Source organism: Canis aureus, chromosome 32 (genome assembly GCF_053574225.1).
Source record: "Canis aureus isolate CA01 chromosome 32, VMU_Caureus_v.1.0, whole genome shotgun sequence".
NCBI classification, from domain to species: Eukaryota; Metazoa; Chordata; class Mammalia; order Carnivora; family Canidae; genus Canis; species Canis aureus.
Genome location: NC_135642.1, coordinates 34071288 through 34097490, shown reverse-complemented (window position 1 = coordinate 34097490; position 26203 = coordinate 34071288). Strand labels below are relative to the sequence as shown.

Genomic DNA, 26203 nt, shown 5'->3' with positions numbered 1-26203 from the left:
TGTGGTCTCCATTGCTAGCTCTTCCCTTCCCCATCCACAAAGGGGGGTACCCTTCCTGTAGGTGAGGAGAAGGCTCTTCTGGAAGAACCCCTCTCAGATCTCAAACATCTCCAGGAAGCGTGGAGTCCCAAGCTTTTGTTTCCTTAACCTCTTGGCTGAACACCATGAGCCAGGTTCAGGAAGAGAGCTGGCACTTCAGGTGTGAGCTTAGAGAAGCTGGGGTTCTAGTACCCACTCTGCCACTTTCTAGCAGCAGGATCCTGGGCTAGCCATGTACCCCTTGGAGGCCTCCCTTTCTTCAGTTCTAAAACCGCAGGAGGGTGGGACGCCTGGATGGCTCAGTGGTTGAGCATCTGCTTAGGTAGTGATCCTGGGATTCCCAGTAGTCCTGGGAACGAGTCCTGCATTGGGATCCCCACAGGGAGCCTGCTTCTCCCTCTGCTTGGGTCTCTGCCTCTCTGTGTCTCTCACAAATAAATAAATAAAATATTTTAAAAATAAAAATAAAACTGCAGGGTGGTGAAGAAAGTTCTATGTAGAGATCCTTGGGATCCTTGGGTGGCTCAGAGGTTTAGTACTTGCCTTTGGCCTGGGGCATGATCCTGGAGTCCCTGGATCAAATCCCACATCAGGCTCCTTGCATGGAGCCTGCTTCTCCCTCTGTCTGTGTCTCTGCCTCTCTCTCTCTCATGAGTAAATAAATAAAATCTTAAAAAAAAAAAAAAAAAAAGAGAGAGATCCTTTCCAGCTGGGACTCCCTTTTTCTTAGCTGAAACCTACAAGTGGCTTGGTTTGTGCTGGCAAACAGCCATGAGTCTGAGCGGGAGCCAGCAGACCCTGCAAGGCACCAGTGAAGCCCAATCTCATCTCCTCCATCCACCTCCACTCATGCACCCTCTTTCTGGCCCATATCAAATACACACTGAATCCTGGCCTTGGAGACCTTCCCCAGTGCGCCTCCTCTGCCCAGAATTCCCTCCCACACACCCCAATATTCCATTGCTGCACATTCTTTTTTTTTTTTTTTTTTCCTGCACATTCTCTTAAAGAATGTGCAGAAGGGCCAGCTCGTAAGAGCCAGCTCAAGTGATCCTCCGGCTCTTAAGGGCCAGTTCAAATGATCCTCTGCCCCAGGCCGACCGTGCGCCCTTTGAAACAGCACCTCCATAGAGCTCCTCACCCCACACCCCCATCCCAGCGAGGACCCTGGCACAACCCTTCTCTCCCCTCTCCCAGGGAGAGCAACCGGAGCCCCTCAGGCCGGCTCATGCCCCCAGGGATGCTGCTCCCAGCCTGGAGGCCCTGGTACGGAGCGCAGTCCTGGAGGGATGCTCTGTGGGGCGCTCGGCCACCTGCTGCAGCCGCAGCCTCCCTCCTCTGGGTTCCAGTTTCCCCACCTGGTATGGTCTTCACTCCCCGTCCAACCCAACATTCCGGGAGAGCTGGGGCCTTCGGGATTCCTACCACTTAAAGGCCATGTGACCTTGGGTAGCTTATTTAACCTCCCCGAGCCTCAGCTTTCTCTTCTGCAAAACGGCGACAGCAGCAGATGGCGCCCCGGGTCCTCCGCGGAGGTCACACAGCGAGCCCCGCGCACCAGCTGAGCCTGCACACAGGACCGCGTAAGCATCGTGTCTCCGGCCAACGTCTCCGCGGCCGCATCGCGCTGCTCCCGGGCCTGGTGGCGCCACCCCGCCCCGGACCGCGGCCAGCGTCCCCCGGACGGTCGCCCCCGCGGTTGTGCGGGGCTCCTCGGGGCTCGCCCGCGCCCGCCCCCGCCCCCGGGCCCGCGGCGGACTCACGGCCGTCGGTCTCCCACGCCGCGGGCTCCTCCAGGCCGCCGCTCCGCCGCCCGGGCGCGCGCTCCTGCCGAGGTCGGGGCCCGGGCGCCCCCGGGGGGGCGGGGGAGCGCGCGGCGGCCGCGGCCGCAGACCCCTCGGGCCCGCCCGAGCCCTGGAGCATGACGTGCGCGCAGCCGCCGCGGCCTCCGCCCGCAGGACCGGGCTGCAGGTGCCTCCGGGGCGGACCCCGCCTGCCCGCGGCTCCGCGCCTTTCACACCGAGGCCGGCGGGGCGGGGGTTCCCGGGGGCGTATCTCCCCCCGGGGCTGTCCCGGCGTCCCCGGCCCTGGCCCTTCGCGTTAGGCCTCCTGCAGGCCCCACCCTCGGGACTCTGGAGCCTGCCCAGCTGCCCCCGGACGCTGGGAGTCAGACTCCAAGGGTCTGGACAGGCATTCAAGGAACAGACCCCCCAGCAAGCCGGTACGCATATGAAGGCGTGCTCAGATTTTTTCATGATCAGAAAAATACAAGCTAAGGGTGGCTCAGTGGTTGAGCGGCTGCCTTTGGCTGAGGGCGTGATCCCAGGCTCCTGGGATCAAGTCCGGCAAGAGGATCCCCTGCAGGGAGCCTGCGTCTCCCTCTGCCTATGTCTCTGCCTCTGTGTGTCTCTCAGGAAGAAAGAAAGAAAGAAGAAAGAAAGGAAAGAAAGAAAAAGAAAGAAAGAAAGAGAAAGAAAGAAGAAAGAAAGAAAGAAAGGAAGAAAGAAAGAAAAGAAAGAAAGAAAATTAAGAAAGAAAAGAAAGAAAGGAGGGAGGGAGGGAGAAAAAAAGAGAAAGAAAAATACAAGTTAAGAGAAGCAAGGGGAACCCCTGGACGGCGCAGCGGTTTAGCGCCTGCCTTTGGCCCAGGGCGCGATCCTGGGGATCCAGGATCGAATCCCACGTCGGGCTTCCGGTGCATGGAGCCTGCTTCTCCCTCTGCCTGTGTCTCTGCCTCTCTCTCTCTCTCTCTGTGTGACTATCATAAATAAGTAAAAGTTAAAAAAAAAAAAAAAAGAGAAGCAAGGAAACAATGTGTGGCTTGGGGAGTGGATGGCAGCTTGGGGATTGGATGGCAGCTGGAGGCGCAGGCTGTGGAAGAATTCACCCAAGGCAGAACAAAAAAGTCAGAAGTTTGTTGGATACACTGCAAGGGGGCTTCAGGCAGGACAACAAAGCGGGGACTGCCACAAGGCAGTGGCAAAGGGGCTATAGTTATAGGGCAGAGTGAGGAAGTACGGGGACAGAGTGAATTTTCCCTTTTTTGGTGACTGTGCCTGGTTGTAAGTACCCCATTGGTGCGTTAGGGAGGTACGTCACATAATGAGTCTGTTTGCATTCAGCTCTGTCGGTGGTCGCTGTGGGCCCTTTTACCTTGCTCAGGTTTCCATTGCTCAATCCTGTTATTTAAAAGCAGCCTCTACACCCAGGTGTATTCACAAGAGGGATTCAAATGCCCAGTGCTAAGCTGAAAAGGTAAAACAACCCATGAGACCTGTAACACAATATCAATAAATGCACACACACAGGACAACACAGCTTACAAAGGCACAAACAAAAAGATACACATTATACATCAGAATGGGTTTCACTTCAGACCCCTGGGTCCATGTCTTCTCTTCTTTGCTTTTTTTTGGCTTTAAGGCATTTACAACTCCTTTAGATTTAGGGATAGTGGAGTCCCAGGCATCTCTACCCCCAGATAAAGAGCTATTACTACTTCTCTGGGATCAAAGAAGGAAAAACATTTTTCAGTCATTAGTGTAGTTCAAGGCTTCCTGGAGGAGGAGGTATTTGGGATGGCCTTCGAAAAATAACATAATGATAATAGCTAACATTTAAAGAGCCTCAAGCTAAGCATTTTGTGTGGATTATCTCATGTTGTCCCCCAAACCACCCTACGTGCACCATTTTACAGAGGAGGAACTAAAGCAGGAGACAGTAAATAACTCTCCCTACCTCACATGGGTAAGTAGTAGAGCCAGGGTTCTAACCCAGGTGGTCTGATTCAAGAGCCAGAGCATGAGCATCTGGCAGCTGGAGAGGATGCTGATGGAGTCAAAGCCACAGACAGCAGGCAGTGTCTCTAGGCCTTGGCCTCCCAGATGGATGCAGAGGTGCCAGGGAGCAGTTGGCTGGCATAACTGCCCACCTGCCATCCATGAGATCCATTGGCCTGAGCCAGCAGAATGAAGCAGCTGCTGCTTTTTGCATCTCAAACTAGCATGTTCATATGTTGGAATTCACTGTGGTGAATGAGGGGCACAGGAAACCACAGTGAGGACTTCAATTTTACATGATAACTGGGAGGGGGTAGAAAAGTTGCATTTTTATTAAAACAACCACGGTTATATGCACAAAGAGAGTAAGATGGCTCTCTCTTTGGGGATATTTGGAGGGAGATATTTGGGGTACACAAACCCTGGCTCTGCCTTCTTCCTGTCGCTGATGGGATGCAGAGTCCATTTTCACTTTGGGTCTCCAGCTCCAGCACTCAACATCATCCCCCAACCCCCATACACACTCAATCACTCACTTGCTCAATCTGATGATCCCTAGGTCATTCTCAAAGAAGACAGTAACACGCTGCCTCCATCCCCTTAGCATTAAGGACAGTGGGGTCAGGAAAAGAAGAGGTAAATCAGAGACCATCACAGTTGACAGGGATGGAGAGAGAACCTGAAAGCGCAGTGCTGGGGCTTGGGGTAGACCATGTGGGGGTGGCTCCAGGACCTGTATGAGTGTGTGTGACAGAGGGATGTGATTGACTTTAAAACTTACTAGAAATAACTAGGGCAGCCCCGGTGGCTCAGAGGTTTAGCGCCTTCAGCCCAGGGTGTGATCCTGGAGACCTGGGATGGAGTCCCCCTTTGGGCTCCCTGCATAGAGCCTGCCTGTGTCTCCGCCTCTCTCTCTCTTTCTCTCTGTGTTTCTCATGAACAAATACATAAAATCTTTTAAAAAAGAAAAAAAAAAAAACTTCCTAGAAATAATGAGAAAAATATCAAAGTGAGGAAAAGTGGATGGAAAACTTTTTTGTTTGTGGAAGAAATGTCAATTATAGTCATTTATGAGCTCTACGTATCGTGTTAGCCTATTAACTTTGTAGCTTAGTAATGATGCACATCATTTCAAATGTCTTTTTCCTTTTCCAATCTTCATGCAGCTGGGGTGCAAGGGTGCAAGGGCACCTGGTTTCAGAGATCCCAAGCAGACCAAGATTTGGCCACTGGCCACTGACAAAATCCCGAGGCAGAGAAATGAGCGGTGATAAAATCAGAAAGGAATTTATTTCAGTGAGGCCAACACCCAAAAGACCTTAGACCAGCATCTCAAAGCCCATCTCCAAAGTGCTGAGAATGCTTGTTGGTTTATATAAGGAAAATGTGGGGCAAAGGTCAGTGGGTACTGGGTACGTGCAGGTAGGCAGGGCAGTAGAGGTCAGGTCAGTCATTGTCTTGGGGTCAGTCACTGGAGCTTGCCAGCATCAGGGCAGTCCTTATTGCTTGAGGGGGTGGTAGTTTCAGCTCCTGTCACTGGATGCTTGGCCGGCAGGGTCTTTTAAGAGATAAGCTGGAAAGAAGAACCTAATCAACAAATCAATCAATCAAGAACGGATCGAGTCAAAGGAAGGCAGCTGAAGTCATCTCCCTGGGGGAGGAAAAAACAATACAAAATTAAACTTGCTACAGTTCCTTCAGTAGAATGAAGTTTCCTCTGGCCTGCCTCAGGGCCTTTGCACTTGCCATTTCCATTTCCACAATTACCTCTTTGTCATTTTTTAAAAAAGATTTTATTTATTTATTCATGAGAGACTTGGAGAGAGAGGTAGGGATAGGAGATGCAGGCTCCATGCAAGGAGCCTGATGAGGGGCTCCATCCCAGGACTCTGGGATCACGCCCTGAGCCAAAGGCAGACGCTCAACCACTGAGCCAACCAGGCATCCCGCTCTTTGTCTTTTTTGACTGGCTTAAGTGTCCATTGCTTCATGTTAGTTGTGCCACCCCTCACTGTCCCTCTCACAGCAGCCTTTGCCTCCAGAGCACAGTCACAATTTGTAATTCTGGAACACACAAATAACACTGAGTCTATCTGTTCCTACTCAGGAGTCATTGCCCTGTCATTTTATACTCAAGGGGAACACTAGACTAGTATAAGACTAGTATATTATTTGCTCTACTTTTGTGTATATTTGAAATTTTCTATAATTTTTTAACAGAATTCCTATCCCTTGGATAAGGCAAATATGGAGAAATATTAATATGTGGTACTATTCTTTCAACTTTTCTGTAGGTTTGAAATTTTTCTGAGTAAAACATTAAGAGAAAAAAAAAATCGTCTCTTTGTCCTGATCCTTTTGCTTCAGTGAACTGGCTTCTTAGCTCAGACCTCGGACCCCTAGGCACCATTCTGAGTAGCTCTTTGCGACTGAGAGCAGTGTTATGGTCCCAGACCACCAAATAGAGCAGCTCCCAAACCCAGCAAGGTCAGAGCTGGGAGTAAAATCTAGGAGTATCTGGACACCTTGCAAATGTTGCTTGGGGCACTTGGGACTTCAAACCTACAAGTTCAGGGCTTCCATCAACTAGGGAGTCATGTGCCATTAAGACTTGCCTTCTACTGGGGTGGCTCAGTTGGTTAGGTGTCTACCTTCAGCTCAGGTCACGATCTCAGGGGCCTGGGGTCAAGCCCCAAGTCAGGCTCCCTACTCAGTGGGGTGTCTGCTTCCTCTCTCCCTCTGCCTCTCCTGGCCACACCTCGGGTACTCGCTCCGGGGCTCTTTCTCTCAAATAAATAAGACTTATTTTCTACTGATTCAGTCATTCTTTCCCCTCTCTTTGTGATTTAATGGTGAATAGAAGTGCTTAAAGGAGTGGGGAAAGGGGTACCTGGCTGGCTCAGTCCGTGAAGCCTGGGACTCTTGATCTTGGGGCCCTGAGTTCGAGCCCCACATCATGTGTAGAGATTACTTAAAAAAAATAAAAGGGGGGGATCCCTGGGTGGCTCAGTGGTTTAGCGCCTGCCTTTGGCCCAGGGCGCGATCCTGGAGTCCCGGGATGGAGTCCCGCGTCGGGCTCCTGGCATGGAGCCTGCTTCTCCCTCCTCCCGTGTCTCTGCCTCTCTCTCTCTCTATGTCTATCATAAATAATAAATAAATAAATATTAAAATAAATAAATAAATAAATAAATAAATAAATAAATAAAAGGGGATCCCTGAGTGGCTCAGCAGTTTGGTGCCTGCCTTCGGCCAGGGCATGGTCCTGGAATCCCAGGACCATGGTTTATTGCTATACATCTGCCAAGGGAGAGCAATCCTCGTCCCCATCCCAGCTCCATTCATCCCCATGAATTTTTCCCGGTGGGATTCAGAGCAGCCCAATTTGGAACAATGGTTCTTTCTACAGGTAACATGAAGAAAGGAAACACTGGCTTTTAAATCTTCATTCTGGGGAATCCCTGGGTGGCTCAGTGGTTTGGCACCTCCCTTTGGCCCAGGGTGTGACCCGGGATCCCGGGATTGAGTCCCACGTCGGGCTCCCTGCATGGAGCCTGCTTCTCCTCTGTCTGTGTCTCTGCCCCTCTGTATCTGTATCTCTCATGAATAAATAAATAAAATCTTAAAAAAAAAAAAAAGAAGAAGAAGTAGGAGAGGTAAATCACAAGCAAACAGACAAATAAATATTCACTTGCATGCTCAAAATCATTAAACTATGAGTCTTTACAGCCTCTGAAGGCAATGACTGGCGCTTGTGGGCACCCAATAGGGCTGTTGCGGTGATAGGGAAGTTCTCAGTGGCAGGAAGGGTAGACAGACAAAACTATTCTATATGTTAAACCAGGCTGGGCAGTGAACATCTGGGCAATACAAAAAGAGTCTGATTAGAAGAGAAGCAGAGATTTGGGAGAAGTGGAGGCCCCACTAGAATGAGTGGATCTTTAGGGGAAAGAGATACTGAAATACAGCTTTTAGGAAGTTGTGCTGTGTTTTGTTAAAAAAAAAAAAAACAAAACAAAAAACAAACAAACAAAAAAACCTAAATAAATCTGAAGACTTAATTGGCTTTATGAAGCAATTCAAGAATCAGCATCTCAGGGCACCTGGGTAGCTCAGTGGTTGAGGTCTGCCTTTGGCTCAGAGCCTGGTCCTACATCGGGCTCCCAATGGGGAGCCTGCTTCTCCCTATGCCTTTGCCTCTCTGTGTGTGTCTCTCATGAATAAATAAATAAAATCTTAAAAAAAAAAAAAAGAATCAGCATCTCCTCTAGCAAGTAGAGGGGAGCTCCTGAGGAATGTGCAAGGGAAGGTTTTTATAGAAGAGGGGTGGGACAAGAAAGTTATTAGCGAAAGAAAAGAAAGGATTGTTCCAGGCAAGGAGAGAACCCATGTGTCTGATGACCCAAGGGAGGTTGAAAGCGCACTTAGGTTAGGTATTAAACTCCTGTTTGGCGACTTGGCCTCACACCATCTTGGGCCTGTGGTTTTCTTTTTTAACAGTCTGAACTTTCCTGAATTCCCTGCCACTTTAAAGATAATGATTCGCATTATTTTTCAAGGCTCAAATTATGTCCTCTTTGGTCAAACTGGAGCCTAAAGGCTTTTACCTCAACCACAGTAGTCTAACAGCTTCCCTGCTTCTGTTGTGACAAGATACTCCAGATTGAGCCAGCACATTCCCAGCACCAGACCTAGAATCACCCATTTCTCCAGGGAGTCTTGGGTCCTTTTAGTGGGAAAGATGTTGAGAATCTGGGTTCTAGGGATGATCATTGATACTGGATTGGTCTTATTTCAAGGACTGTCGCGTGGATAGAGCTAGGACATGTTTCATTTGTTTGTTTCCCGATAAAATGCATCATGAGTTCATACTCCTGACTGAATGAATATAAACTTAAATTCAAGACAACAGGGTTTTTACCTAACGTTATCAAAATTACATCTGTATTTTCTTTCTTCCACTTTGGAAGTCCCACTTCTCAGTAACTCCAACATAATTCCTCATTCACTTTACCCATAATATACTCACAACAGTCTCAGAATAACAATTCCAACATAAAAACCAACAATGTGATTCTTGAACACTGCTTAAGTATTTTGAAAAGTTTGTCTTGTTGGAGCGCCTGGATGGCTCAGTTCGTAGAGTGTGTGACTCTTGATTTTTTCAGGGTTGTGAGTTTGAACCCCATGTTGAGTGTAGAGTTTACTTAAAAAGGGGGGAGGGCAGCTCCCAGATGGCTCAGTTGGTCCAACTCTTAATCTCAGCTCAGGTCTTGATCAAAGGGTCTTTTTTTTTTTTAATTTTATTTATTTATTCATGAGAGAGAGAGAGAGAGGCAGAGACACAGGCAGAGGGAGAAGCAGGCTCCATGCAGGGAGCCCGACGTGGGACTAGATCCAGGGTCTCCAGGATCATGCCCTGGGCTGCAGGTGGCGCTAAACTGCTGAGCCACCCGGGCTGCCCTTGACCTGAGGGTCTTGTGTTCAAGCTCCACACTGGGCTCTGTGCTAGGCCTGAAGCCTACTTTAAAAAAAAAAAAAAAGTTTTTCTTGTCATTTGGATATACTCCACTAGGGGCATATAATCACATTACTGTTTTGAAGTCACTTGGAATATATATATCCTCTCTGTAGTTTTGCTACCAACTCAACATACATAGGTTTGGGGGGGAAAATGCATAGGTTTGTTTCATTTTTGCTTTTTTAAGTGTTAATTTTGTTTAGTAATTATATAAAATATTTATAGTTTCAAAGTCAGGTCAGTCTCTGAAGGTTGTCACAGTCAGTTGTCATAGACCAGCAGCTTCCAGCTGGATGTTGCTCTTCTTAATTCATAGCTAGCCTTTCTCCCCATCTGATGACCCTACTAGCCAACAGCAGCCCCAGGCGACCACAGATGCTCAGAGACAGGTCCTGAGGCATCTTCTATGTAGAGAAAACAGCTTCCTATACACCTCCCTGCAACTACCCCTGTGGTTCCATCTAGGCAGCTGGACACACTTAGTTTCTAAGATTGACTGGCCAGTGACTCCTCTGATCCCCCAACTCCCCTACAGTCACTGTCTTCACCAGCTCCTTCCACAATTGTACAAAGCAAATTACTATAATAAAGCCCCCATCCTGTAATCTCAGAGTGATTCTGCTCTTCAGTTGAATCCTGGCTGACACAATAACCTTTTCTTGTTGCTTACCCTTATAATCTTTATTTTTTGTATTTATTTTAAGATTTTATTTATTTATTCATGAAAGACACAGAGAGAGAGGCAGAGACACAAGGCAGAGGGAGAAGCAGACTCCATGCAGGGAGCCCGACGTGGGACTCCATCTGGGGTCTCCAGGATCACACCCTGGGCTGAAGGCAGCGCTAAACCGCTGAGTCACCCAGGCCACCCCCCCTTATATTCTTTTTTTTCTCCCCTTATATTCTTTAAATCAATCACACGTATGTATATGTAACATGACATAGGTATATTTTTTTCATTTCCTACAATAACATACACAACTGTCTCATCTCACCTTTTTTTTATAACAGCTTTATTGAGATATAAGACACCATACAAATCACACATGTAAGTGTACAATTCAGTGGTTTTTAGTATTGTTCAGAGTTGTATTATTATCACCATTAAATGTTAGGACATTTTCATCACCTAAAAAAAGAAACCCCATACCTTTTAGCTCTCACCCCACTTTTGCCACCACCACAGCCCCCAGCAACCACTACTCTATCTTGTCTCTGCAGATGTGCCTAGTGTGGACACCCACATTGCTTTACTCACAGAACCCACCCGGGCGATCTCTCTGCTGTGGTATGTCACAATCCTCCTTGTCCCTTTTGCAGTTTCGTGTCCTTCATTGAGTGGCTTAGTTGACCAGTCCCTGCTGATGGACACATGTCCTATATCCAATCTTCAGCTATTACAATAGAGTTACAATGAACAGCCTTGTGCATGTATCATTTGGCTTTTTTTTTTTTAACCAGTGCATCTATGGGATCTATTCTTAGAAGTGGGGTTGCTGTGTTAAAGGGTAAATGTACATGTGATTTTGCTAGTGATTGCCAAATCCCTTCCACAGAATCTGTACTATTTTGCACTTCATCAGCAATGTATGAGAGTGCCTGTTTCCTCATAGCTTTCCCAACAGAACATGCTGTCACACTCGGATTTTTGCCAATCTGATAGGTAAAAAATGGTAACTCAGTGTAGTTTTAATTTTTGTTTCTGTCATTACAAGCAAAGCTGGTTCTCTTGTCTATGTTTAAAAGCCATTTTCCTTTTTTATTGTCCTGAGAACAATCTGTTCTTATTTCTAGCTCATTTTCTTTATGATTATTGGCATTTGCCTTAAGACAATTTTAAGACAACTTTTATTCCTTGTCTTATTCATGAAGTAATGTTTGTTCATTACCAAAAAAAAAAAAAAGGTTAAAATACAAAGAAAAATATAGCCATGATTTATATACTCAAAGATGACACTGGGAATCACTCATTATATGTTAGTTCCTTTCTCTTTCTCTTTTTCTTTCTTTCTTTCTTTTCTTTCTTTCTTTCTTTCTTTCTTTCTTTCTTTCTTTCTTTCTTCTTTTTTTGAGTATAGTTGAGTATAGCTGACACACAATGTTACATTAGTTTCAGATGAACATTATCATGATTGGACAAGTTTAGACAGTTTATAAAGTTATGCTATGCTCACCACAAGTGTATCTACCACAGCTAACTAGCCCCATTCTTTATTTTATTTTATTTTATTTCATTTCATTTCATTTTATTTTAGAGAAAGAGAGAGAGAGAGAACGTGAGCAGGGGAGGGGGCAGTGGAAGAGGGAGAAACAGACTCCCTGCTCAGCAGGGAGCCCAACATGTGGTTCTATCCCAGAACTCCCCCCCCCACCTCACACCCCACCCCTGGGATCAGGACCTGAGCCCAAGGCAGACGATTAACCAACTGAGCCACCCAGATGTCCCAGTTAGCCCCATTCTAACAAAAGGAAAAAAGACACACACACACACAATGGCAAAATATTTACTGGTCAGGTGCCAGCTCTTGGAAGCCAGAGGCTGAACTGGTCTCTCTGCTTGGAGCATCAGCCCTTCAAGGGGATAGAGGCCTGGAATGCCTGGAGATGGGAATGGCAGAGGGTTCTGACCAAGTAGGGTCAGGAGTAGCCAGTGGACAGCCCCTGGAGAGGTGCCACTAATGGAATGGGTAGTTTTAGTGTTGCTTACCCAGAAGGGAAAGGTAGATGGAAGCAGCCCTAGCACAGGGCTAAGAGTGAGCTCCAACCTTGTTTGTTCTGCATTGCCCAACTCTGTGACCCTGGAGAAGTCTCTCCCCATCTGTTCAAAAGGAAGTAGGCCTGGATGGTCCTTTACTCCCTGCCCAGGAAAGTATTGTACTAAGACAGGATGAATAATTCATTAGAAGAAGAAAACATTGATTAACTACACAAAGGAAGGCAGGGCTGTTTTATTTTTCAGCCCGCCCCCCAAACGTCAAACCTTAGACCCCATCTACACATCCCAACACTTGCGTACTCATGTCTTCCTGAGTCTAGTCCCAGCTCTGCCACTCTCTAGCTGTGTGACTCTGGGCAAATCACTAAATCTCAATGTCTTCACCTATGGATGATCCTTTTTTATAGGGTCATTTCAAAATACCTAGAGCAGTCAGCGGCGTACAATGAGTGACTCATTATGGTGGTAATTATTACCTGCCACCTATCCCTACTGAATCATCTTGATAACCCCGTGGGGCAAGAACTAGTAAATCTGAGCTCCGTTTTACAGAGAAGGCAAGTGAAGCGCAGAGGTTAATGACTCGCCCAGGGACACTGCGAACAGGAGAGTTGAGAGTGGAATCCAGGTGTGCCTTTTCTGAAGACCAAGGCGACGTCGGGTGGTCCACCTGGCGCTGCAACCCCCAGGTGAGGCCAAATATGTCTCTTCGGTCTGCGTCCCCTGGGGCACCCTGACTCTAGGGTGCTCTCTCTCTGTCGCCCAGAAAGAAAGCGTTTTGGGAGGAAAATCTCAGGAAACAGTGCAAGCAGCCAGACGCGAGGGAGGCACGCAGCAGCCGCTCCGCTCGGCCCAGCTGCAGTTCTCGAGGCCGGCACGCGGGGGCGCCAGAGCCGCCCAGAGCTGCGGGCGGCCAGTACCGTAATTTCCTCCCGTGTGCGCACGGCAACCCCGCGGAGCGAGCGGCCCGGCAGCTGCGGCCTGACCTGGGCTAGGCCGGCTCCGCCCGCCTCGGAGGCGGCTCCGCGCGGAGCAGCGGCGTCCCTCCCGCGGGCTCCGAGTCTCTCGGAGCTGGCCCCCCACGCCGGCTTCCTGCTGCTCTGTTTTCTGAGGTTTTCCCCAGAACGGCGGCGCAGATCGCTGAACGCCAGGCAAGGACTTGGCCCCCGGGGGGCAAGGGGTGCAAGGGGGCAGAGTTGCAGGGGTGTAAGGACCGGGGTGGGGAGTGAACTGCGGGCGGAGTTCCCACTCCCCTGACCTTCCCCTTCGCCGAAGGCCCCCCCGAGAGCCTCAGGCCTTGCCCCCCCCCGAGCGCAGATACAGTAACGCTATTCACACCGAACAGCTGGCAGTTGGCTCTGCGTGCCCGTCAGGGGAGCGTGCATTTAATGCACAGCAGCACGGGGCAAGTGCTCAACTCCCAACTTCCAAGGGCCTGATCTCCCGGAGGTGTTTGCTGGAGGAGGGCGGGGCTGACCCGGAGCTGTGGGCTGGGAGGCGAGGCAGAGCAGGGCGGAGGGGGCGGGGTGCCACCTGGACCCGTGGGGTCTGCCTCCCAGCCTCTGTCCAGAAGCAGGGCCCATAGCCCGGGGCTCTGGCTGCCCAGGGTTGGGGCAGGAGGGGCTGGGGCTGGGGGCATGAGAGCAGAAGCCCAGCGAAGGGAGGAAAGGGGAAGTTCAGAGTTTGAGGCTGGAGCTGGGCAAGACTTTTGTTCTCCAGGCCTCAGTTTCCTCATCTGGAAGGTGGAGATAATAATACTCCCGCATGCTAAGGGCTACTGTGAGAATTCAATGAGTCAGTGTTCTAGAAAATGATCTGTAGCCAGTGCAAAGGCTAGGCAGGAAACTTCTATGGAGACCTCCCTGATTGTCTCAGACCCCAATGCTGCTCTTCCCTGGGGGCTCCCAGAGCCCAGGGTCCAGCCTTCTGTGCCAGCGCTCTAGCCTTGATGGAGTGACTATTTTACAGCTACTGCCCCAAACGCTATACCGCTTTGCACCCCTCATCTCTACCAGACTGAATTTTTCAAGACAGACATGGTGGCTGATTCATCTCTGTATCAATTCAAAAACAAGGCCAGATAATACTTTGCAAAATGATACTAAAGTCCATCTAAAAAAAAATAATAAATACGAAGAGACAGTAGAATTGTGAAAACAAATGCAGTGGGGATGGGACCAGATAGTGAAACGATTTGACTATCAGAATCTTTTTTTTTAATTGTACATATACTTTACCCTGAACTCCATTTGGAAGAATCTACACCACAGAAATAATAGCCGTACTAGGGCAAATAATAGCCGTGCAAGGACAATTGCTGCAAAATTGTCTGTAAATGCAGGAAACAACTCAAGAGTCCACCAGTAGGGGTTGGTAATCATTTTGTAATATATGTAAATCAAACCATCATGCTGTATGCCTTAAACTTAAACAGTAATGTATGTCAGTTATTTCTCAATAAATCTGGAAAAAAAATTAGAGGATGGTGAAATAAATTGAGATGAAACCATACAAGGCGATACTGAACAGTTGTTAAAAAATAAATGAAAGGGGGAATCCCTGGGTGGCTCAGCGGTTGAGCGCCTGCCTTTGGTCCAGGGCGTGATCCTGGAGACCCGGGATCAAGTCCCACATCAGGCTCCGTGCATGGAGCCTGCTTCTCCCTCTGCCTGTGTCTCTGCCTCTCTCTCTCTCTCTCTCTCTCTGTGTGTCTCTCATGAATAAATAAATAGAATCTTAAAAAAAAAAAAAAAAAGAAAGAAAGAAATGAATGGATCTGTAAGTGCTGAGGTAGGAAGTATGTCTAAGAGATAGCAAGAAACAGAACAGGAAGCATAGCATGTGTCCATTTCTCTAAAAACATTCTCCTACCACTGCCTTCAACTCTTTGTCAAATCTCCCCTGCCTGTCTCAGGATGGCAATCTGTCAGAGCCTTGGCTTTGCAGTCCCTTAAGGATATTAAAAGTCTGGTCCAACTCAATTTAAATTCAGGCTCTTCACATCTTAAAGTATATATTGCATAGATCCATGCCAGGTTTATAATATTAACACATTTATTTCCCACTACAGCCCTCTGAAATAAGTACTAGGATTATCATCCTCAATTTACTGATAAGGAAATGATAGGATAGAGAGGTTAAACAATTTTCCCAAAGTCACACAGATCACAGATGGTGGAACCAGGGTTTACAGTTTCAGAATTCATGCTCTTAACCGCTCTATGTCACTCTAGGCTTATAGGACGGCAAATGGCACCTTTTCTTGGTTCAGGCTTTCAGTAGGTACCATATATATCATGAACTAGGTATATTAGCTTTTCCCCTAATGAGGCACAGACTGATTGTTTCTAGTTTTGTGCCATCTATTACAAACATTGCTGCAGTGAACTTCTTTGGTCAGATGTTTTTGTACATCGTGCAAACATTTTGGTAGGTTAGATTCATATTGAAGTGAAATTGCTGGGTCAAACGGTAACTTTAAATTTGGATGGCTGTTCTAGATATCTGTTGCTGTACGACAAATCACCCCCAAACTCAATGCTTAAAACCACTGTTTTATTTTATTCACAATTTTGTAGGTGAGGAATTCAGAAGGGCTCAGCTGTATGGTTTATCTTTGCTTCTCTGCCGAGCTGGCTTCATCACTCACATGACAAGGCCTCAGCACTTCTTGACCTCTTTCTCCGAGTGATGTCATATCCTCCAGGGTTTCCCTATGTGGTTTGGGCTTCTCATGGCATGGTGATGGCAGGTCACGGAGGTTCAGGTAAGAGGCAGGAAGCAGAATCTGCTGGTCAAGTTAAGGGATGTGCTGGGAACTAAAATAGTATCACTTCTGCTAGATTTTATTGGTCAGAGAATTTAAAGACAGGCCCAAATTCAAAGGAAGGGATCACCAACCCCCTGTCTTTATGGGAGAAGTGTCAAAGAATTTGTGCCCACCGTTACCATAGTAACTGTTTCCAAATTGCCCTCCAAAATGCTGGAGGGAATTTACTGTTCATCTAGAACTGTTCATTTATTTACTGTTCATCTAGAATTTTTCTTTCCTTGTGAATTGCCCATTTTTAAATTTGGTTACCTCTTTTTCATATTGACTTCTAAAATGTGCATATTAAGGAAATTAGCTCTCTGTCTGACATTCTGTTACGCGTTATTTTCCCAGCGTGTGGCCTTTTGGCTTTGTTTTTTGATAATTTTCTCCATTTGGGTTAAAAAATTTTTTTTTACGTGTTCAAATGACCAGTCTTTTACTTTAAGATTTTTGGATTTTGTGTGGTGTGTTCCTTCCCTTTTCAGAATGTTCCTGCTAGTTTCAAATGTTTATTTTTCCAGAGGAAGATTAATATCATTTTCTGAGGCTCCCTCCCCCCAATCTTGTTGGTATTTGGATTGAAATAGCTTTCAGTTGACAAACCCCTTAGAGAAAATGTGCAACTTTATATTTGGAGGGCAGGGCTGATCATTACCTTGTTTTGAGTCTTCTCTTCTGTAGGACATTGAGGATTATTGAGGGGGTGGCTGTGCTATCTCAGGGAGACCCAGTACCCCAGGCACCTGTGGGAGAGGGAGCCCAAGAGCCTAGCAAGGGGCACCCTGGGGTCAAGTGGGCCCTGCAGAGGCCAATCCCTGAGAACACAAGGCTTGGCCAAGGGATGCCTAGAACACAACCCAAAGCTACAATTCTGGAGCTCCATGCAGGGTGAATTCAGGCTTCCCTAAAGGAAACATTCCTCAGCGGCCCAGGAGAGGGGCCAGATGTTCCCTCAAAGAGCTGATTCATGAGGTAGGAGATTTCACAGAGCGGTACCTTGTTCAAGAAACCAAATAGTAAGGCCTTTGCCAAGGACAGTCCTACTGGTCTCAACATCACAGCCATGGGGAGAGGCAGGAATCTGCTCTGGGAACCACAGGTACAGTGGCAGCTCTGAGCACAGGCCTTCAGCTTTGCCTTCCCAACCCTCCTTGGCTCCACAGAGCTTTTTCTCCAATCCCAGAGCCTCAGCCAGCAGCATCCAGCCACTCCTTACCCAGGCAGGGGCCCAAAGGCTTGCCCAGAGGCACCCAGAGAGACTGAGTGGGCACTCATCTGTTCCGGGATTGTTTGTTGAGCGCCTGCTATGTGCCAGTCTGTGTTCTTGGCATGCCCTAGACCAAAATTCCTGACCTTCAAGAGCTTGTAGACATAAAATAACTGTGGCGAAAATGTAAAATGTTAGGAGATAAATGCCATGGAAGACAAGAGAGCAAGGTAAAAGGACTTGGGGGCTGGGGGTGCAAGCAGCAGAGAAGGCAGTGTTGCTGAGGCATGTCCATTTGCCCTCCAGCCTGATTCACCAGTGGGGATCCCATGTAGGAAAGCCAGGAAGGAAAGGAAGGTGCTCATTCCCCTGGCTCCCTCCCTGCAGGGCCATAGCTCTTGACAGGTGGTCCACTCCCACAATGCTCTCCTTCCTGTTTTTAGCAGCCTGAAAGCCTGGGAGTAGTAAAGGTGCCCCATGCTCCTGGGCCTGGGCATTGTACTCTCCCTTGGGGTTTCCTTATATCCCATTCACGCCTCTGTGAATAGTCCTCAAATAATCCTAATTTGAGCACTGTATTCTGCTGGAACACAGAAATACAGGGACTCAGGGGAAGTCTATATGGTGGTGCTGTTATCAATGGGGGCCAGGCCTGGCTGGTCCAGAAGGCACTTAGCTGGTATCCTGGTCTGTCTGAACATTTTGAGGAGAAGCAAGAAGCCGGAGTGGCTGGAGCAGAGGGAAGGGAAGAGGAATAGCACATGGTATCAAAGAGGTATGGATTGAGAGGCAGGGCCACTGGAGGCCCCACCTGAGGAGAGACTGATCTTTAACATTATGGCTCTGCCTGCTGTGTGGAACCAGTTTTGGGGGGACAGGGGGGAAAACAGGGAGGCCAGTGAGGGGACTACTGGAGTATCCCAGGTGGCTGAGATGGCAGTAGGGAAGACATGAGCCCACAGGATTTGCTAACAGATTAGATGTGTGGTGCAAGAAAAAGGAGGCAAGGATGCTTCAAGGTTTCTGGGCTTTGGATTTAGCAGGGCTGCTGGGGTTCTTGTGGGTTCCCTGCATCCATCCAGCCTGGCCTTCAACACTCTCTCCCTCTGGGTGCCGCAGACCCATCTCTTCTCTGGCACGCTGAGTGGTCTCCCAGCCACTTCCAGGAGGGGTCCTTGAGCAAGTCTCAGCCCCCTCTACTTGGAACCATCTCTCTGCCAGTCCTTGGTCTGAGGTTAGAACCAGATTCTTCCCCTGAGGCACTGGGAACCGAGGCGAAGCCAGATCCCAAGCGGCAGCCCCAGTGAGTTGACTGTTGCCACTTTAGTGACCTGCTTTCTGGGGCACTCCCAGATCCACGCTCTTCAGCCTGGGCCCCATGGGTCAGCCAGACCTGAATATGACCTCCTCCTTCTTCCATCACTCTCTCGACTGGCTTCCTCTCAGGTTCCAGACCTTGTGGGGGCATCTGAGGCCACAAGTGAAGAGCCTGCCCTTCCTCAGGGACTTTGTCAGCCTTGACACCTCCTGCTGACATGATTTTTCAGAATTCTGGTTTGGAGGGCCTCCTCCCATGGCATCCTGTTGGGTCACTTGGTGAGGCTTTTACTGCCCCAACCACTGGATACCAGCTAAGTGCCTTCTGGACCAGCTAGGCCTGGCCTCCATTGATAACAGCACCACCATGTAGACTTCCCCTGAGCCAGCTCCGTGCTGAGCTCTCCTTGGGCCTATCTACCCAAGTCCCCTGGGGTCCATTTAGCACAGATGGCTGGTTAAAAGAGTGGGTTCTGGGGTACATATACTTGCACTCATCTGCATCTGACCTTGGCAGTCACCTAACTCTCCGAACCTCCAATCCCTCAGCTGACTTCCTGGTGTCCCTCCTACATTGGAGACCCTCATAAGTACTTTCTGAACAAGTCACTGAATGCAATATGCTTAACACAATACCTGATCTGCAGTACGTACTCAGTCAAAGTCAGCTATATAGATCATCCCTATCTCCAGATGAAGAAACTGAGGCTCAGAGAGGAATGGAAATTGTCCAAGGCCACCAAGCTAGGAAATGGTGGAGCCAGTTTCCCCTGTACTCTGACTCATCCATCTACTCCTACCCCTGCACTTGCCCCTTCTTCCCTGCTGCTGTGAGGCCAGCACGGGGTGGATGTCAGCCCTTGGGGAAGCAAATGGAGAAGTCAGGGGCTTATACTCTGACAATCTTGAGGAGGGGAGGCACCTGTCTTCATGAGAAGTACAAAGATAAGTAAACACAGTCTCAGCACACAAGGGCTGCCCAGTCTGGAGGTGGGAGCCACTGTGCTCCAGGAGCAGCATCCTTCCCTACATAGAGGATCCAGGAAACCTCCAGGGAGGGGTGACACCTGAGTTTTAGAGATCCAGCTGGCTTGTTGAGTCATACAGGCCACAAGAAATAGTAACCACAGAAACTGAAATTTTTTTTTAAAGATTTTGTTTATTCATGAGAAATACAGAGAGAGAGAGGCAGAGACACAGGCAGAGGGAGAAGCAGGCTCCATGCAGGGAGCCCGATGTGAGACTCGATCCCGGGTCTCCAGGATCACACCCTGGGCCAAAGGCAGGCGTTAAACCTCTGAGCCACCCAGGGATCCCCCTAGAAACTGAATTTTTATTTTTATTTTATTATTATTTTTTTAATAATAAATTTATTTTTATTGGTGTTCAATTTGCCAACATACAGAATAACACCCAGTGCTCATCCCATCAAGTGCCCCCCTCAGTGCCCGTCACCCAGTCACCCCTACCCCCTGCCCTCCTCCCCTTCCACCACCAGTTCGAGAAACTGAATTTTTAAAGACAGTCCAAATGTTAACCATTCTGTCTTATTGTTGGATAAAGCATCAAGCGCCCCAAAGAATTCAATATGGTGGTACCTCACTGACCTCTCACAATCAGGTGGGACACAAAAATCCATGTTACTTCATACGTCTTAAGCATAACTTGGGGGCAGCCCCGGTGGCCCAACGGTTTAGCACCACCTTCGGCCCAGGGTGTGATCCTGGAGACCCTGGATCGAGTCCTGCATCGGGTTCCCTGCGTGGGGCCTGCTTCTCCCTCTGCACCCCCCCTGTGTCTGTCATGAATAAATAAATAAATCTTTTTTTTTTTAAAGGCATAACTTGGGGAAATAGGGCCAGACATATACAGATGCCACCTGCCCCAGCTTCATGAGTGTGTGTACGTCCACAAAAATACAAACTCCAGCCAAAGCTAAGGGTCACCCACTCTCGGGCCATTAAGTGACTCACTGGCTTGAGTAGGCACCCACTCCCTGCTCCGGCAATGATCCTAACCACAGTGCTGGGCGCTGTAATGTCTGGCGGGGCTGATTGAATTCTCAGAGAAAACAGACTCCTGCCTTGTGTACTTCTTGTCAGGATGAGGGGCAAGGCCTGGTAAAGCAACAAAAGGTTTTGGCCAGAGTGTCTCTGACCAGGGCTGCTGCCCAGATACAGCGACTTTGCTCCCCCAGCACAGCTTTGCAACCTTAGCGTTTTGCTGCAGACCTGCCTTTCACATTGACTCCTGCCAGGACTTTTGGTTTCAGTTTGTAAGAGCCGAAACAAGTCCTGCCCTTGCCCTCTGCTGCCCCTCACACTCTCCCTCCTCCTCCTCTGTCTCTGCCCTTCCTTCCCTTTCTCTGCCTGGTGAGAAATGGCCCCCTGGTCCCTGGCTCCGTGAGAAACGATAAGGAAAAGAGGAGAGGGGACAGGAAAGTGAAGAGAATTACCAGAGAACTCGCTCTATTTTCAGGGCTGCTCACAGTTGTGCAAATTGTGCACTGTACAGCTCTAGGGGGCGCCAGTCACCTCAATGCCACCAAAGTTTGCATAATCAGTACACTTTTCAGAAAGATCACATAAAGTGTCCTGAGAAGAGGCATATTTCTTCCCCCTGAATTGTCTGAAGTGTTTCAAGTGAGATGAAAGGGCTGAATGTATTTTGCCTCTGATTCCCCCAGAAGCCCCAAGTTATCACCTATCCCATAAGCATCCCCCACCCCCAAGTCTTTGCACCCCCACTTGTCCCTCGCTGCTGGGCTTCTCGGCTGGGCTAGAGCTCCAGAAAGAGACTGGTTCAAGATAGGCAGGCCAATCACCTTGCAAGTAGCTGTTAGGAATTAAGGGAATACTGTAGGCAGCAGTGCTGGCACAGAGAAAGCACTCAGAGGGCAGAGGAGAGGGACCCTGCAGGATCAAGGAGCCAGGCCCCAGAGCCCTGACTGAGGCTGGGCCGGTGGGGGACAGCAGGACCACCAGGCCTGGCCACTGTCTGAGCTCATGCTCCAGGGCAGGAAACCTACCTGGTTTCCTTTGGGCCTGATAGGCCACCCCCTATCCTTCCTCCGCTGTGGGCTACCCCACCCGCCCCTTGCATGATCACACTTCCGGCTGTATGCTTAGGGACTGCATAACTCTGCAGGAACCCCAAAAAGCCCAAACCTCTTAGCCTGGCCTGCAAGCCCCACCCTCTGCACTACCACTCCTGCTGCATGACCTGATACCTCCAAACAAGCCATGCATTGTCACATCCCCATGCCTTTGTCCATGCTCTCTCCCTTCTGTGTCACATGCCTGCCTTCTCCCCTCTCCCTGCCTCACAAGAGAGCTAAATCCCACTCATTGTTTAGAGGCCAGCTCAAATGTCACCTTCTCTGGGAAGCCTTGCCCTGTCTTCCAGTAAAGAAAATAATCACCCTTCCTGTTGGGTCCATCAGCTCAGGACTCAGTCAGGAATGCCGAGGGGCTGGGTCAGTCACGTCCCTACAGAGCTTCGGAGCCTCGATGCCCTTGGCTCTGAAATGGAGGCAAATCCCCCATTCCCAAGGGGGACAGTATTGGAGGACTTCAATAAAAGGGGACACATGAAGCCCCTAAGCGCAGGGCGCATGCAGTCCATGCCCAGTAAACCCTAGCTGAACCCTCAATTTCAGTCAGCCAACCCTGCAGGGAGCAGGAAGGGTGGGTCAGGCATCCTTTCCATCTATTTATTCCAGCTCTTTTCAATAGGTCCTCAGTTCCCGCCCAGGGACCTGCTAGCCCATCGCTCATTGGAGACCAACAATGATTGACAGGCTCCAGACCCAATGATTGACCTAATCCTTTCTGGGGCAGGTGGCCCGCCCCACTGCCCTATTTGGGGCCTCTATCTGAGGAAGGCAGAAGCCAAGAGTTATTTGAGGGGGATAGGTCTGACTTCCCTGAGTAGCCTTGGGTCAGCCTGTGCAGCCTGACCACCCCACTGATGACTCAGGTCTACTCCCCACCCTTCCCCTTCAGGAAGAGGCCCTGTCATAATAGCAGTTGTGCTACCTAAAAATAGCTTCAGTTCAGATACTACATGAAGAGCAGGCCTTTTCACTCAGGGTAGAGGAAGGCTGTTTCCCCGGTGCATTCCCCCTCAGTCCCTCTTCAAAAGCAGATCCTTTGGGGGGTGGAGTCCTAATACTTTGTGGATGGCTTCAGCAGCTGCTTCCTCCCCCGGCTTTGGTGCAGGAGGCTTTTTGCTGCTTTGCAATCAGCTTCTTGCATGCTCTCATTTGTCTTTTATGTCAGAGATATGGGGCAGAGTAGCAGAGGTTCTTGTACCCATTTTGCAGATGCAGAACCCCAGACCAAGGGAGGGGACATGAGTTGCCCAAGATCACGTAGTGGGTTGGTTGTGGAGCTGAGGTGTGGGCACCTGACTCTTCCTACAGTGTTATTTCTGCTCCCGCACATGTCTCCTCCTCGGAAAATGCTGTGGTCACAACCAAGGCAGAAAGAGAAAGGAGAGGAGAGCAAGGTTGGACAGAGCACAGGTTTGAGGAGCAAGACATACATGCAACAAACGTTTGTCCAGCTCCTACTATGTGCCAGTCACCACACTGGGCACCTAGTGACACAGGGAGAAAAAGTCCATTTCTTGCCCTGGGCATGTTCTTTATACCAGATGCTTTACAAAGCACTTAAAAAAAAAAAGATTTTTATTTATTTATTTATTCATGAGAGACACAGAGAGAGGCAGAGACACAAGGCAGAGGGAGAAGCAGGCCCCATGCAGGGAGCCCGATGTGGGACTCAATCCAGGGTCTCCAGGATCACGCCCTGGGCTGAAGGCGGTGCTAAACCCCTGGGCCACCCGGGCTGCCCACAAAGCACTATTACATGGAACATATAATTTAATTCTCAGCAGCGTCCCTACCATTAGATAGCATTTTGGACATTTGTCATTTGTGTTGGCCACTCAGCATCTGAAATTCCTTCCTATGTGTGGGGTATTCTTCACTCTTAAGAGGAAGAATCCAGCTTCCACCACTGAGATTAAGTGTGACAGATGCTCCGTTTTCCAGCCTCCCAGGCAGCTTGAGGCTGGGTATGTGACCAAACCCGGCCAGTTAGCACAACCCCCACCCCCGGACTCTGTGTTGAGGCAGTAACTGTACGGATCCATCATGGCAGTCAGTTAAGGACAACAGGAGCCCCATCTGGTTTCCAGAGGCAACAACAGTCATTCACAGTGGCAGAGTCCCTCATTCCCTGCTGGTGGAGCCAGTGTCTATGCCCAGAAGTAGCAGGTAGTGTCATCCCTCCAGCTGTGTGGAAAGATTGAATGTTGGAGTGAGTGGAGGAAGGAGAAAATCCTGCCCTGCCTGCAGGTGCTTCCCCCAGAGCAAGTGGATAGGGTAGGTAAACCTAGAAATGGCAGGGAGTCTAGGGTGGGGGTGAGACTTGCTCTGAGGCCTTCCAGCCTGAGTCCAGGGGCCTGGGCTGGGGTAGAGGTGGGCACTGAGTGGTCTCAGAAGCCTCCACCTTATGGCTGCATAATCATCCTTGCCTGAATCCCTGGAGAGTCCCTGTCTGTTCTTGGGCTGTCTCTTTTCCCCCACCCACCCTTCTTGCCATCCCACTGATCCAGGCCTGGTTCTAGACCCTTGACCTCTGCATGGACCCCTGTGACCGCTCTTCCTTGGTACCCCTGCCTCAGCTTTGTGTCCTTGCATCTACTCATCACCATCCTTCATTCTGGAGTCAGGGTGAGCCTCTGGGACACAGGATGGACTGATGGAGTCACACCTTTCCTTAAGCACCTGCCAGGATGCCACACCTGCCACAAATACCATGCCTGGCACTCAAGGCCCCTAACCCCCTAACTACACACGTCAGTCCTCCAGCTGCATCCCAGAACTCTGGCCCCATATGTCTCTGTCCAGTCATCCCTCCTCCTTCCGCTGTACTCTGTGCTGCTCCTTGTACTTTCTTGCACTGCTTTCGCTTATGCTGTTCCTTCCAATAGCAATGCCCTTCCCCATCCCCTCTTACTCTTCTCTGAAGGAAAATCTCATTCATTCTTAAAGCCTCTTCAAATGCCAACTCATCCGTACAAGTATTGATTCCTTTATTTTGTCGAGGAGAAATTCTGCGGCATTTTGTAGGTACACGAGTCACTACTGCCTGGATTAGGTCCTTTGATGTGAAGAAAACTATGTCTGTGGAACTAAGAACCTGGGTTCTTGGGTCTATCCAGACCCAGGTTCAAATCTGGGCTTTGGCATTTACATGCTGGGCCATTGTGGGCAAGTCAGTTAAGCTCTCCAGTGCCCCCATTTCTTCAGCTCATTGGGCCCCCATGACAAATTAGGGGTTTCCATGTTGGTCTACCTGTGGACTATGAGCAGCCCCCTCACGCCCAAGATTGTCTGGGGCACCAAGGCCTTTGCTACCCACTGAAGCCCTCTCTGGTCTCCACGTCTCAGCTCCCCCACTTTCAAATCCTTTCCACTTTGGAAGCATGAAACAGATCAGAGGGGGACAAAATGGGAGTCTTCAATTGGGCATCCCATGGCACCTAGCGAGAAGTGCATAAGTGTGCCCCGTCTCTATGCCTAAATGCTGACAAGTACAAGCAGGTGGCTCTGTGTACACACAGCTGTGTACAAATTTGTGTGTGTGTGAGTGTGTATATGTGGGAACACGTGTGCTTGTCTGTGTGTATTTAGCTGCTGTGGTTGTTAATAAGCCCACACTTCCTGTTAAGAATCAATTAGAGCATTTTTTTTAGAGAAGCCCCAGTTCTACCCGGAAGTGTCATCAGAGTTACAGGAAGAGAGATGGGAAAGCAGGGCAGGAAGATGGGAGCAGGGGGCAGGGCTCCTAGGTTCTTGTCCCATACTGCTGCCAAGTCATTGCATGACCGTAAACAAGTCACTGTGCCACTCTGGGCCTCAGTTTCCCTTTCTGTGAAAGGATGAGGGATTAGACTAGGTGATCTCTGAACCCTCCTACTCCCCCATTTTTGGAGACCTAGATTAGCATCCAGAGTATACTCTTCAGAGGGAGATACCACTCACAATCCAGATATCCCACGGAGAATATCCCTTAGTCTGTTGATCTAACCCCTCCCAGGCTATCCTTGGAAACACCTAGACTCTAACTTGTGGTTGTATAGGGGAGGAAACAGGAAGGAAGTTTCCAGTGGGAAGGGCTTAGTGGCAGCCAGTCTTATGTCCTCATTAGTGATTTCCTCTCCGCCCCCATCCCCACCCTACCCTGCTCCCTCCCAGTTCCCACATCCTCAACCAGAAGAGAAACAAATTAGTTCCTCAGTAGGAAAAGGCAGGAGTCCCTGCCCCTTCCACCCACCCCATCTACGGTGGGTGAGAATACATGGGGAAGAGTCAGGTTTCACAGTCAAAGCTGGCCCCCTCATTTTACAGATGAGAGAACCCATACACAGAGAGGGTCAGTGACTGGCACAGGGCACACAGGTGAGATGATGGCAGTGCCAGAATTGAACCCAACTTGCCACAACCCTTTCCATACCACCAGGCTGCTCCTCCATGAAGGAGGCTCCCTAACTAATGATCGTTTCTCCTGAGTTAGAGCACAAGAACAGGAGCTGGCATTGCAGCATAGAGACTTAGAGTTGATGCCGGGGAAACACTTCTCTACCTAGAATTGGTAGACCTGGATGGGTGCCAAAGTCACACCTCCTCCCAGGCATGCCTTTGGAGTAGGATACCCTGGAATGCAGTAGCTCCCTGTGGTTAGGAAAATGGCTGGAGAGACCAGGTTTCCTACCTAAGTTATATATTACAGGAAAGAGGGGC

At 49.2% G+C, this 26203-nt stretch overlaps 1 protein-coding gene and 2 long non-coding RNA genes across 3 annotated transcripts in view; 1 reads left to right on the top strand and 2 right to left on the bottom strand.

Moving 5' to 3' along the window:
* Positions 1-1962, bottom strand: part of ANKDD1A (ankyrin repeat and death domain containing 1A) — a 46828-nt gene extending 44866 nt beyond the window's left edge. Inside the window, exon 1 of the mRNA XM_077880418.1 lies at positions 1803-1962. Coding sequence (XP_077736544.1) covers positions 1803-1962 — 160 coding nt within the window. The remainder of the gene's footprint in view (positions 1-1802) is intronic.
* Positions 1963-5089: 3127 nt separating this feature from the next.
* Positions 5090-11210, bottom strand: LOC144303378 (uncharacterized). Its single transcript, XR_013370451.1, has 2 exons — positions 10604-11210; positions 5090-5405 (listed from the first exon to the last, which is right to left on the bottom strand). It is a non-coding gene; the product is annotated as an uncharacterized LOC144303378 (long non-coding RNA).
* A 3609-nt stretch (positions 11211-14819) lies between these two features.
* LOC144303377 (uncharacterized) overlaps positions 14820-26203 on the top strand; it is a 29464-nt gene continuing 18080 nt past the window's right edge. Inside the window, exon 1 of the long non-coding RNA XR_013370450.1 lies at positions 14820-15818. This is a non-coding gene — a long non-coding RNA (uncharacterized LOC144303377). The remainder of the gene's footprint in view (positions 15819-26203) is intronic.